Here is a 14,403-nt window from a genome sequence, read left to right on the forward strand (position 1 = left end):
CTATGTGCTATTTGTCATATCTTGTCCCTAAAGGCAATGTAGGTATATATTAACAAGATTTAGATAGATATAAGTGATATTCTTACGTAGATAATGTATCGGAATATAATCGTGTAATTTAATCATGTTGGTCACTTCTGTAAAGCTGATAAATATTGAATAAGCATGATATTTTGTGTGATTTTTTTTATTATTTATTATTTCCTATAAAACGGGAGGGGGTGGGGTCACTCATGAGAGAAAAAAAAATCGTTTTGCTTAAACAATGGTCATTTATGTTACTGAAAAGATAATAGATATAGGAAGATGCGGTGTGAGTGCCAATGAGACAACTCTCCATCCAAATAACAATTTAAAAAAATGTAAACCATTATAGGTCAATGTACGGCCTTCAACACGGAGCCTTGGCTCACACCGAACAACAAGCTATAAAAGGCCCCAATATTTCTAGTGTAAAACCATTCAAACGGGAAAACCAATGGTCTAATCTATATAAAAAAACGAGAAACGAGAAACACGTATAATTTAAATAACGAAGAGGTATTTATTTATTACAGGTTTAGACATTTGACAGTAACAGACCTACACAAAACCACAGATCAAAGTTGAATGGCGCATGTGTCCTGAAACTAATTCATCTAATTTGAATTTACCGTTTCTATCAGAACTTAGAGTACCAATACAAAACTAAACCAAAACTAAGTGATATCATGGAACAAATTACAAATATGGGTAAGTGTGTGCTGGTGTGCGTTAAGTAAATATTGCAAATATATAACGTGCACTTGATGTAACTTCTATAGTATGTATAAAATAAGAAAAGAACATTCAGACATTTTGTTCATTGTGACTTGGATGGAGAATGGACTCATTGGTACTCATAGAACTTAAAAGTAAAACCACAAAAATACTTAACTCCGAGGAAAATTCAAAAAGGAAAGTCCCAAATTACAAGGCAAAATCAAAAGGCCAAACACATCAAACGAATGGATAACAACTGTCATATTCCTGACTTGGTACAGCAATTTCGAATGTATGACAGTCGCATCAAAATCCATTACATTGTCAACGATGCGTGTCTAAAACAAACATACTCAAAGAGTAGAAATGTAAAAATAGGAGTACAGCAGTCTTCACATCTTCTTATCTGTATTAAATTGTTATGCGCCAAATAATACAATTGCATTTTAATGATAGAAAAAAGAGAAGCTACGAGTTAATATTGAAATTAAGGAGGTAGTATGCCTGACAATGAGATACATGTAACTATCCACAAGAGACTAAAATGCCATAAACAAAAGCAGCTATAGGTCGCCGTATGTTTTTCAACAATGAGAAACCCCAATACCGTATAGTAAGGTCCCGACCAACATTAAACAGGCTTTGCTTTTTCCAATATTCTTACATAATGTTGTAACGTTGTCATGGAGAACACGTGCTGTTAAAGAATGAAAAAGCCTTTTTGTGGAAGTTCCTCGCTTTAAAGCAGCATGTGATTTTTGTCTGCAAATAAAAAGATAGAATACTTTCTAATTCACAGAGGATAGCAAAAACGTTCATAATGTCGCATCTACAATCCCCTTTTACGAATGTGACCTATCGAATTAGATGTATTCCTAGGTTTGTACTAACGTGAGTAACACGTCGGGTGCAACATGTAGAGCTGGATCCTGCGCATCTGGGATCACCCCCAGTTTTTGTTGGGGTTTGTGTTCAGTCTTCAGTTTTCTATGTTGTGTTTTGTGTACTTTTGTTTGTTTGCCTTTTTATGGTCTTGACATTGTCAGTTCATGTTCGGTTTATGAGTTTGAATGTCCGTCTGGTATCTTTCGTCTCTCTTTTCTGAAACTTATATGTTAAAATGCTATTTGATAAATAATATCTGGAGAACATTAATGATGGCCATCTCACAGGGTTCCGCTATAGTCTGTATATATGAAAATATAATTACTTTTTTTATTTAGACATGGCTTCTAAAAGTTTTTTTTATGATGCACCATGCACTAATTCATCCTCAAACTGCAATCTGAAAGAATGACTGTACATATATCAACTGCAATGGCTTAGTTTAGTTTTTGGTGATGACTTTCGATATAGATAAGAAGATGTGGTATGTCCAAGTCACAACGTATAAAAAGTTAACAATTATAGCTATGAAAAGACCAGAAATGGCTAGAGTAAAACAATTCAAACACGAAACCCAAGGATTTAATCTACAAAAACAAGGAGAAACACCTACGAACCACACCAACAAACGACAACCACTGAACAACAGGCTCCTTACTATGCATAGTTTTCTTCTTTGTATACCGGACACCCATATTTTAAGAAGGCGTGAATAACCGTGATAAGTTTCATTACCAAGCACGGTTAATTTCTAGCTCTACATATATACAGGGGTGCATTTGCTGAACCAAGTTGATTACTTTGTAGGGTTTTCATCCTTGCATCTGATACACCTTTTAAAAAGTTGTGGTGAATAATCGTGTCCTGTTTTACAATCAAACTCCGAATGGTTAAAAAAAATGAGGAACGGAGATTATTTCTTTTCGAAATATGCATTACGGTGACTAGAAGTTACCTTGATTTTCAAATGTGATGTTTCTTTTATGCGACACACCTGTGGCGGATCTAGAGGTTCCGGGGGTTGGAACCCCCCTTTTTTGTCGATCAATGCATTTGAATTGGGACATATAGCTAGACCCCCCTCTTTCTCCTGGATTGGGACCCGCCCCCTTTTTTTAAATGGCTGGATCTGCCCCTGCACACTCTATATAACATTTATTTCTATATATAGAAGTGGTAAACAATCTTGTAAATAAAGTTTATAGAACGTTTGGGAGTGTGAGAAGGGACTGTGACGGGCGAACTGATTACGTTAGGCCTTCCTCTAACCAATCGTCGGGCCCTTATTTTTTTCCATTCAAGACTGCAGAGAAAAGCATATACATGAGTTAATGAAACCAGACCCAACCTTTAAATTAAGAATTTGCATCTATAGTATGATATCTACGTGTGAATTGAACACTAAATCTCCAGAGAATACTAGAACATCTCACTTGATTGTCAGATAATTGATTTTTGCAGTTTGGAAACCAATAAAAAGTAATATTGATAAGAGCACACAGCAGAGACTAGACATAAGCCCACTAAAATAAGAAGGAAAAAAAACCCAAGCTACTTAAATTAAACACATTATAAGGGAACGATCATTTAACTTCTAGGGGTAGGGTATGTTTTTTTTTCTAAAAGAATATTCTGCTCTATCATTTGATGAAAAAATGTCCTGGTCAAGTAGATGACAAAACAAATTACTCTGTAAATAAATTCCCCCCACATGAGAAAAAAAAATCGGACTAAGAAAATACCCCCCCCCCCCCCCCCCCCCTTTTGGAGTTAAATGGTTGCATCTTAGTATTAATTTATCAATAGGTTTCTTTATTCATTTTAAAATGTTATCACTATACTAACAGACTGAACAGAAAGCTATTTATCATGGTACAGTTCACCTTCCTGTTTTTGTACATATATCTGAGGGCGTTAAACAAATTTGACAACCCATTATGGTTTCACAAGGTCGGTAGTAATAGCTATTACAACGTTAGTTAAAACACATTTTAATCGCTTAAATAGGAAAAACTATTAAATTATAGATAATTTTACAAAATATTTACATTTTTAAGGTGAGTTCATTATGTCGTTTCAATACATTACTATAATTTCAACAATTAATATCTTCACCATATATGTTCTATTTTTTTACATACATGTTCGTATGTATGTATATTTGGTATAACAAGTAGGTCATGTTAAAGTACTAGTAAAAATGACCGTTTGTACGCGTGGGCAATATAAGATTTAACTTGATCAATATACATTAATAATGAAGCATGAGCCCCTATCTCATTGGTAAGAAAATGGAGTATGTATGCTTTTCTTTTTGTTAAATTTTGTTTGTCGTATGATTGCCAATGAGACAACTGTCCACAACCATGGTCAAAACCCGTACCGCATAGTCAGACATGAAAGGTATCGAAATGACAAATGTAAAACAATTCAAACGAAAAAAGTGACGGCCTGATTGATGAACAAAGCAATGAGCGAAAAACAAATATGATATACAGAAAATAATCGACACCAACTGAATGACGATATCTGACTGACTTTTCAAAACCAAACAATATTTCAGCGTGTGTTTTTCTATGTTGTGATGTTATGCTATTGTTTCAGAAAAAGGGAGAAGGTTTGGATCCATTAAAACGTTTAATCCCGCTGCAAATGTTTGCACCTGTCCTAAGTCAGGAATCTGATGTACAGTAGTTGTCGTTTGTTTATGTAATTTATACGTGTTTCTCGTTTCTCGTTTTTTTTATATGTATGTTAGACCGTTGGTTTTCCCGTTTGAATGGTTTTACACTAGTAATTTTGGAGCCCTTTATAGCTTGTTGTTCGGTGTGAGCCAAGGCTCCGTGTTGAAGGCCGTACATTGACCTATAATAGTTTTAAAATTGTTATTTGGATGGAGAGTTGTCTCATTGGCACTCATACCACTTCTTCCTATATCTAAGTACAATTATTTATGCACACTCCCCTGCTTTTATGGCGAAGGCGAACTACAACATATTTGCACAGGCATCAACATTTGCTCCAGCCTCAAATTTATCTTCTTCTTTTTTCAGAATGCATAGACTTTCGATTTCTTCCAAGGACCAATACTTCACATACACCAGATGCACTATTAAGTACGACTCAAAGAACAGTAGGACAGAAAGTATACCTCACGTGCCCTGAAGACTATAAATTGATTGGACGAGATATTATCACGTGCTTAAGTTCTGGTAGATGGAATGTAGAGGCGCAACCTCACTGTACAGGTATAATGGTAACAACCAAAAAATAATTTGTTCAACATGAATTTTATAAAGGATTTCCTTATTTAAATCTGTCTTTTCGGCTTTTCTCTTAAATTCATTTCATATAACAACCCAGTGCACATCAAACAATCCTGTAGGAGATTGGGATTACTTTCCGGATTCTCCAACTCCCTCTGCCTAAAAAAGAGACAGCCACGATGTATATCAAATAGAGCTGAAGTGGCGTTAAGCTCCAACAAACAAATCAAAACATTCATAAATGTGCATGAGCACATACATAATCATTTATAATTAGTTTTACATGTTTTATTTTGAAATTGGAAACGGTATTATTTATTGCTGAACTATGTTATGAAAATATGTTTACAATCAAACAAGCGAGTCATTTAACATAAAGACAAAGGCCTATTTGACATATTTACATATTGTGTCTCTTTGCTTTGTTTACACATCGTTGTCAACCGTATGGAATTGACTGTCATGCAAGCGATAGGTTTAGCTTGCTATAATTCAATCCATCATTTTCTTAAGTTCTGTACCAAATCTGTCAGAATTATGACAGTTGCATGTTACACATTAGTTTGTTGTGTTTGAGATTATGATTTTGGCATTGTATTTTCCACTAAGTTCGATATGTTTGTTGTTTTACTTTTTTGCTCGTTTAATTTTCCTAAAATTTTGACAAAGTATTTACTTTGACCCTTACACAAAAATAAAAAAAAAATTTTAAAAAATTGAACCAACCGTTTAATCAGAAAAATTATACTGATTATATAGCAGTTTGACAAACACTTATTTTTATCATTGCGAATCTAAACATTCCCTTAAGAACACAACGTCATTCAAACGTTCTCTTAATTTTACAGAGTTATCTCCCTATAGTGTTAGGAAGCATAATTCCAGAATAAACTTACGAGTTCTTTGCCAGAATAACATTGTTTATATTGTCATATTAAAGAAATATATCTTTTTGTATTTTCAGATGAAACATTTGCTATGTCAGACTCTACAAAACTTTACATTGGTGTATTTTGTGCCTGTGGAGCATTGTTTCTATTTGCTGTTACTATACTGATAGCGAAACTAACGTGTTTTAGTGACAAAGAACTTCGAAGGTAAATTATTTCAGTATACTTTTATTCAATACAGAGATATCAATTAGTCTGTAGCCTATAGAGCATCCTTGTATTTATATAAGGAGATATTGTATACGTCTATTAAACGACACCCCAACGACAACAATACAATCTAGCGGGCAATATACAGTCTTCTCAACAATAACAGTTGTATTTAAAAAAAGTCAAGCTCGGAATCAACCAGTCTATGGCTTAGTCGTGAACAAATTCATCAGAGACTTCAAACAGCTATACCGACAAAATTAATTTAAGAACATTTCTCTATCTCTGTAGGTACTAAGCAGCCGGTGTAGTCGTCTGATTTGTGATTTTACAGAATGTCCTATTTCCGATTGCGACATTTTGGCTACGTGTGGATTGATAGGGCGGGTGATGCATGCATAGCCAAGCAACTACATTTTTTTTTGTGTTTTTTTTTAAATTAAACGGTCTTTTTAATGTAAACATAATTCATTCAAAGTTTAAGATTGTTTTAGTATGCACATTAGACAAAATTTAGAAAGCTAGCAATTAGTTTTAGGATTGGACATTAGAGCTAACAAATGTAAATTGAAGACGAGTTAGTCTTTTTAAAAATGGTATGTGTTTCAATATTGCTGGCGATAATCATGCAGATTTACACAAAAAGCGTTGCTATCTCGACAATACAACGAAAGACCAAATTTACCAATATAAATAGCTTTCATGGTAAAATACATACCACGCCATGAGGGAGTAATATCAGCTGCAATATATGGCTTGCAAATGCATTGTATCAATGGTTTCAGATTGATTTTAATTTTCAGGAGAAGAACAGACGGCTTAGGGACACAGTCAGTTGATTCTATGACATATGTTCACGATATAAAAGATCATCCTCCTGCTGTCATTAGTGTTGCAGAGGACGGGTCAGAGGTCGGCATCATTAGACCATTTGAGACATTTATAAACCCTGCGTATTACCAACAACCCCGTCCTCGTTTATCAAGTCATTCTCGATCTACCGGAAGTACTCTTGAAAGCGAGGCTGACTACGATGCACCATGGAGTACAGGGTAAGGATAATGCTTACACAAGTAGGAATCGGTTATACGTCTATACCTAAGAAATGTCTTGTGTTCCGATTTTTCATCATTGAAAACCAATTCATAATGACAATTTATCGGGTTCTAAATGGCAAATAAATCAACTGAAAAAATTCTTTACCGATAGCATCTAAAAGTAACTTATTTTTTTAAGAAGAAAAAAGAAATCTTTAGTTAGATTTTGTTTGATATAAACATGAGGAACCTCTGCCTTTGCTAGTCTTGTATGCTTTTAAATTTTAGTTCCTATATATGTTTCAAGTTATGATAAGTATGGCGTCTACTTTCAATGAACTAGTACGCATTTTTGCTTAGGACCCAGCTGAAGCCTGTCTCCGTGTGCGGGATTTTCTATTCGTTTTGAAGCTCCATTGGTGGACTTCGGCTGTCAAGTTGGGTTTTGTCCCTTTGACACATTTCTCATTTCTATTCTCAATTTGTTATCTTATAAAAAGAGGGACGGAAGATACCAAAGGGACAGTCAAACTCATAAGTCTAAAACAAACTGACAACGCCATGGCTAAAAATGAAAAAGACAAACAGACAAACAATAGTACATATTTGACACAACATAGAACACTAAAGAATAAACAACACGAACCCCACCAAAATCTAGGGGTGATCTCAGGTGCTCCGGATCTTATAAACTTGTTCCCTTACAGGTCACCAGATGAACGACAATGTTGTCACACGAACACGAACTGTCATGAACCTGTGGATAGACGGTGGAGCGATCGTAGTATAAAGGCCATGAATAATTATGATTATGAAAGGTAATTCTTTATTTTAAATAAAGGCAACAGCAGTATACCGCTGTTCAAAACTCATAAATCCATGGACAAAAAACAAAATCGGGGTAACAAACCGGCTAAAACCGAGGGAAACGCATTAAATAAAAGAGGAGAACAACGACACAACACTAAAAGGTCACACACACAGAAACGGACCAAGCATCAGACAAAATCCCACGACAATAACAAATATAACATCAAAACCAAATACATGAATTTGGGATAGACAAGTACCGTGACACGTCTTATCGCAAATTGTCTCTTTGTAGTATAAAGAGATCGTAGTATATATAGTCTGTCATACAGGTATTTGACCCCTTATTTGGATAAAAAAAATATATGAAAAAAGTATATATTTTAAACAAAATATAGAAATGACGAGATGTGAAATGGTTTCCAGTCAGACATTTACCCACAAAAGTTCCAAGAAAGTGGATGTAAGCAATCATAGGCAACCGTAAATAGATAAAGGAAGATGTGGTATGATTGTGCCAATAAGGCAACCCTCCATCCAAGTAATAATTTATAAAAGTAAACCATTATAGGTCAAGGTACGGCCTTCAACACAGAGCTTTGGCTTACATCGAGCAGCAAGCAATAAAGGGCTCCAAAAATTACTAGTGTAAACCCATTCAAACGGAAAACCCAACGGTCTTATCTTTATAAAAACGAAAAACTAGATACACTTATAAACCACATTAAACAGACGACAACCACTGGAACAATAAGTAAAGTAACCAATATCGTATAGTCAGTTATACAAGATAGTTGTAATGCATAGCTATAACTTTGTCAATAAGTAAAAGATCTGGGACATTTTGTTATCAAATAAAATCATAAGAATCTAGCATCACTGTAGAACCCTTTTTAAAAAAGTTACTTTTGGTTGATAAATAAGATAGGATGTTATAATTGCCTTATTGTAGTTGTTTTGTTCAGGGAATTTACAATTTATAAGTTCCGATGCCTCGTGTCAGGAGAGTGCCACGCTCTTTGCATGTTAAGGACCCTTGCAACAACTCTTTGAGGGGTCCGTAGGTGGCCTGTTGCAAGGCAACATTTCTGTCCATATCTAATATACCCTCATTTTCCAGTGGTGCAGTCGAAATTTCCCCGATCATCATCCCAGATGGCCTCTATTATTTCAAGACCTACCTATAGTATTTATTGTGAACTTGTTCTCGTCCTGAATATGCATGAAATATTTGCCATTGGACGTTAAGCACCCAACAATAAATCAATCAATTTATAAGTATGTTGAATGTGTCACAAGTCTGAATAAGTTGCAATATTGAAATGAAACGACGACCACTTTTTTTAACTGACTGATCATGAATAGCTATAAATGCTTGAAATGTAGATTTTAGAAAAAATAAGTTATGGAACAATCCATTAGTGGTTATGTTTATATAGATTAGTTTTCTCATGTTGAATAACGAATGCATATACAAAAGCCTTTGTTCGGTTCTTATCGGGGTCTTTTATAGCTGACTATGCGGTACGGTCTTTGCTTATTGTTGAAGGCCGTACGGTGACCTATAGTTGTTAATGTCTGTCATTTTGGTCTTTTGTGGATAGTTGTCTCATTGGCAATCAGACCACATCTTCTTTTTTATAAACATGTTTTTGCTTGGTTCCACTAAACACTACAGAACATATGTTCAAGCTTACCGTGGAAATACGTTGAATATACGATTTGCAACACACTGATTTTCACTAAATGTATTTTAAACAGAAATAGTAACTAAAATATCCAGGGGTTGTAATATATAATAACGATTGGTCAATCTAACACAGACAACTTACTGAGTGGTTAAAATAAGACTGGCGCGTCATAAGCGCTTTATACTTAGACATTGCACGAATTAAATATATCATTTATGGCAATATTTTTTCCTCAGAGAACAGCTATTTGATATTCTGATATCCTGGAATAGTAATGACTGAATTACGAATTATTTTGCACAATGACCACAATGCATCATAATATCACGACTGTTTTCAGCATTTAATCATAATGTATAAAATATTTTAAGATAAGTTGTTGCAGTGTTATTGAAAATCTCACTTAAACGTTAATTGACACTTATTTAATTGATATTTTAGGTATGGTAGAATACCACGAATCAATCCAAATAATGCGCCAGTATTTGAGTTACCGGAAGATGATCAGACGCCATTTTGATTTTCGAAAACTCTCCGGCGTATTCTATCGCAGCGATCGTCTCCCCTATATAAGATCTCACTCAACAGTATATGCGTCTGAATAAGTTAATTTTCAAGGAAATGAGACATTAAATGGATATATGTTTAACATGTTTAACGTGTGATGAAATTGTCTTGTGTTAGGCATATATTATGTGATGCCATTTGTCTTGGAAAAAAGTATTTATTTGTATTTTTTGTTTACATCAATGACCTATGCAATTTAGTTATTTATATTTTTATGATTATATTAATCCCAAATTCAAATATGTATGTGTAAATAAATATAAACACGAGAAAGGATTTTAATGTTGTACGTTGTGGAGGTGTTCCATAATTGGAAGTCATGATATACAGATAGAAGAAGTTGTACATGTACGTAAGTATAAATACATCTGCAACATAGATATTGTATATGTAAGAGCCTTCTCATGGGTTTTTGGATTATGTGATTACATGGTCGTTTTTATAGTGATTAAATATTTCATGATTATTTGATAATCTAGGACTGTATTTTATATTATTTGTTTATCTTTTAAAAAAAAAGTAAATGATTACTGTGATTATGTTGGCAAAATATTTGTGATGATATGTAATTACTTGGACACCCCCAATATATAAAAGTTTCATGTTGCAGCCATCGCAATACAGAAAAAAATGTAAGACGCCTGTATCACACACCTGCATAAATCTAAATGGCATGCTTAACGTCTCAAATGGTGGGCTGGAGCACGGACAATCTGTCGTTACATATATTTTGACATTGCACAAGCTCGTGTTTTTCCTCGACTGTTGAAGACGTCTTTGTAAGTTAAATCTATTGGATGCTAGATATGTACTAACTAAGACAGCAACCATTTGATTTTCGGGAGGGGGGGGGGGGGGGGGCTATGGATTGTTTTGGGAAAAAAAGTTTGTTTCCAGTTTTTGGAGAAAAAATAATTTGTTTTTGACCCTGAGAAAGTAAGTTTTTGCGTGCTTTCTTTCAATCTGATGAGTTGAGCTTTTTTGGATGACTTAATCCAAACTGAAAATTTAACCTTTTCTCATCACTTGCCGTCCATTAATCGTCGATATTCATGCACCGTCATCGCACATCGTTGTCGTCCTTTGTTTTTTTTTTTACTGGACCAAATTTAACCAAACTTGACCAAAATCATCAATGTTTACAAATGTGTCCGATGATCCCGTCTGTCAACCAAGATAGCTGACATGGATAGGAAAAGAACATAGAGGTAAACACGGTTTAATGCGAGTTTTGATTATTAAGATTTATATTTACAATCGTTAGATAAAATCTGAAAATGGCAGTTCAGAATTTTGAGCTCTACTAATTATCAAAGACGCCAAAACTGTCAGTCGACTTTTTATAGGTGTTTATTATAAATATATAGAAACTTGAATGAGCAAAATATGATTATCAAGATAACAATTACCCTTAAAACAATATGGCGAAAATCATCCATGCTACAACTACTCATTTTTACAGTTATGACTCCGCCATAGCGTTACCTATGATGTCTCTCCAGTCAGCGTGTCCGCCGCGAACGTAGACAAAACTTGCTTTCCGTTCTCTTTTTAGAATACGTTACTTTGCTTCAACCAAATATGACAAAACTAACACACAATGCATATTACCACAAAACACAGATCAAGTACGAAATTAGATGGCGTCACTTTTATCGTTCATGAGTCATGACACTTTATAAAAATAAAACAATGCTTAATTTTTAGTTTCAGTCCTCGTACTTTAGTTTGCTGCAATCAAATATCATAAAACTTATACACAACGCATATAACAACAAAACACAGATCAAGTTCGAAATTAGGTACTAAGCGCAACTTTTCCAGTATATGAGTAATACCCCTTTAAAAACTTTGAAATTGCTGACTTTGTCGTTTACGTTTTCTAACCAGTTTATAGCCCTTAATATAAAGTTTTACGCGCGTCTGGCGTACTAAAGTATAATCCTGGTACTTTTGATAACTATATACTACAAGAATCAGATAAACTCAACATGATCCAAGAAAATGAGGCCAAGGTCAAAGAAACCAAACGATAAATACATGTACAACTTACAAGCAGTCAATACACCACATTTAGCTGACCTATTAAATATAGTATTATAGAAAAAAGACCAAAGCACAAAAACTTAACCACTGAATTATAAATATGAGGACAAGGTCAGATGACACCTTCCAGTTGGACATATACACCTTATACAATTATTTCTTACACCAAATATAATAGACGTTTGGTTATGGTATGAAAACTTTACTTTATAGATATAGGAAGATGTGGTGTGAGTGCCAATGAGACAACTCTCCATCCAAATAACAATTTAAAAAGTAAACCATTATAGGTTAAAGTACGGCTTTCAACACGGAGCCTTGGCTCACACCGAACAACAAGCTATAAAGGGCCCCAAAATTACTAGTGTTAAACCATTCAAACGGGAAAACCAACGGTCCAATCTATATAAACAAAACGAAAAACGAGAAACACGTATATATTACATAAACAAACGACAATTACTACTGTACATCAGATTCCTGACTTAGGACAGGTGTTTGTTTACTGATCCAAGAAATGAGATCGAGTTCAAATGAAAACTTCCTGACGGGCATGGGACCTTGCAAGGTAGGCATACACTAAATATCGTTATCATTTTACTCATAAGAAAAAAATTAACATCACAAATAAATCTTAATTTCTGTTCAAGTAGTCACTGAACCATGAAAATGAGACCAAGGACAATGGAAAAAAGACAAGATGGAAACTTCATATTATAATGCATCTATATACATAGAGAATAATACATGGCAAAATCCGTATCATACATAAGTCGTATCATCCCGAGACACCAATATCAGCCCAAGGGCCTTTTTTAATAGGCCCGAGGGATGATATTGGTCGAGGGTGATACGGCATGCGATACGGATTTTTCCATGTATTATACGCTTTTTCATATATTTCAACAAAAGAGTATTATATCATATGAACTGTTTTCTGATCCATAGCACTGGGTTACCTTCCGTTCTACTTTTGTCTTGTTTCAAAGGTCTTAAAAGAACTGCTCAATTACTTATCCGAAGCACCTGGGTTACCTTACTATTTGCGTGCTGTTTTAAAAATATTTTGTTTATTATTGTATTTTTTGTGTGTTTTGTATAGTGTGCCATGATTATGAAAACGTTCGTGACGTCACATTCCAAACAATGACGTCATTCAATAAATTGTGTCACGCCCGATTGACCGTTTTATTGGACCTATTTTGAGGAAAAAATTTAATAAGCCAAAAAAATACATAATTTGCTTAATGTGAAAAAAAAGAAAAAAAAGTAGGGGTGTGATAAAGGGTAAATGTATGATAAAGGGTATGCGATAAAGGGTAGGGGTGTGATAAAGGGTATGCGATAAAGGGTGCGTATCAAAGTTGCGCTATATGGATTAAACAGCAGGCTATTTATCACATATTCAAAACTACTGTATTTACTACTAAACACATTCATGGATCTACGATCTGTCGATACCTGTATCTTGTATTGGTATTGCACAAGGTCATGTTTTTCTCTGACTGTATATAACGTCTTTACACTAAATCCATTGGATGTGTACGAATTGATAATTTAGTCTTAGATGCATGATTTTTTTTATCAGTTGTTAGTGGCTTTGAACTAGCTGTCGGATATCTGCGTGTACTCTCAGATCTGTTCCTAGTGTCTGCTTGCTGTTGGATGTACAAGTACCCGGTCACGCCCACTTGTATGTTTGTCCATCTGATGAGTTGAGCCTTTTTCAACTGATTTTTATAGTTCGTTCTTATGTTGTACTGTTATACCACTGTCCCAGGTTAGGTAAGGGTTGGGATTGCGCGAACAGTTTTGTCTCTTGCGGACAGTTTCCTCATTGTCAATCATACCGCATCTTCTTTTTTATATGAAGCATCCAGGTCTTCCATCTTCTAAAATAAAAATCTGTTTAGAAGTTATTTAACGCAGCTGTTGACGGATTACTATCCCTAATTATTATCGAGCTTTCCGACTGCGACTTTTGTCGCAGAATCGACAAAAATCAGACATCCACTGGATTTAGTGTAAATAAAAATTAAAAAAAATACTAAATAGTTCAAATAAGATTGTTTTCTCTTCCGATGCAGATTTTTATAATTCTTTTTTCACCGATATGGCCGCCTTTGTCAATCATGCTACAACATAGGAATAAAATGAATAAAGTTGCTACTATAACATTGAAAACCGCTATAAGTACAGAAAATTTGACAAATGCAGAAATATCCAGAATGTTGAGCTCAACTATTGATATTCGAAGTCA

The 14,403-nt window shown here is 34.5% G+C and overlaps 1 protein-coding gene across 1 annotated transcript; it reads left to right on the forward strand.

Moving 5' to 3' along the window:
- Nucleotides 1-550: 550 nt before the first annotated feature.
- On the forward strand, nt 551-10,362 carry LOC134719502 (uncharacterized). Its single transcript, XM_063582491.1, has 6 exons — nt 551-732; nt 4,680-4,874; nt 5,857-5,989; nt 6,796-7,044; nt 7,737-7,847; nt 9,972-10,362. Exons 1-6 carry the CDS (start codon nt 711-713, stop codon nt 10,048-10,050), a joined length of 789 nt encoding a protein of 262 aa, XP_063438561.1. The 5' UTR covers nt 551-710; the 3' UTR covers nt 10,051-10,362.
- The last annotated feature ends 4,041 nt before the right edge of the window (nt 10,363-14,403 follow it).

This window comes from Mytilus trossulus, chromosome 5 (genome assembly GCF_036588685.1).
Source record: "Mytilus trossulus isolate FHL-02 chromosome 5, PNRI_Mtr1.1.1.hap1, whole genome shotgun sequence".
Taxonomy (NCBI): domain Eukaryota; kingdom Metazoa; phylum Mollusca; class Bivalvia; order Mytilida; family Mytilidae; genus Mytilus; species Mytilus trossulus.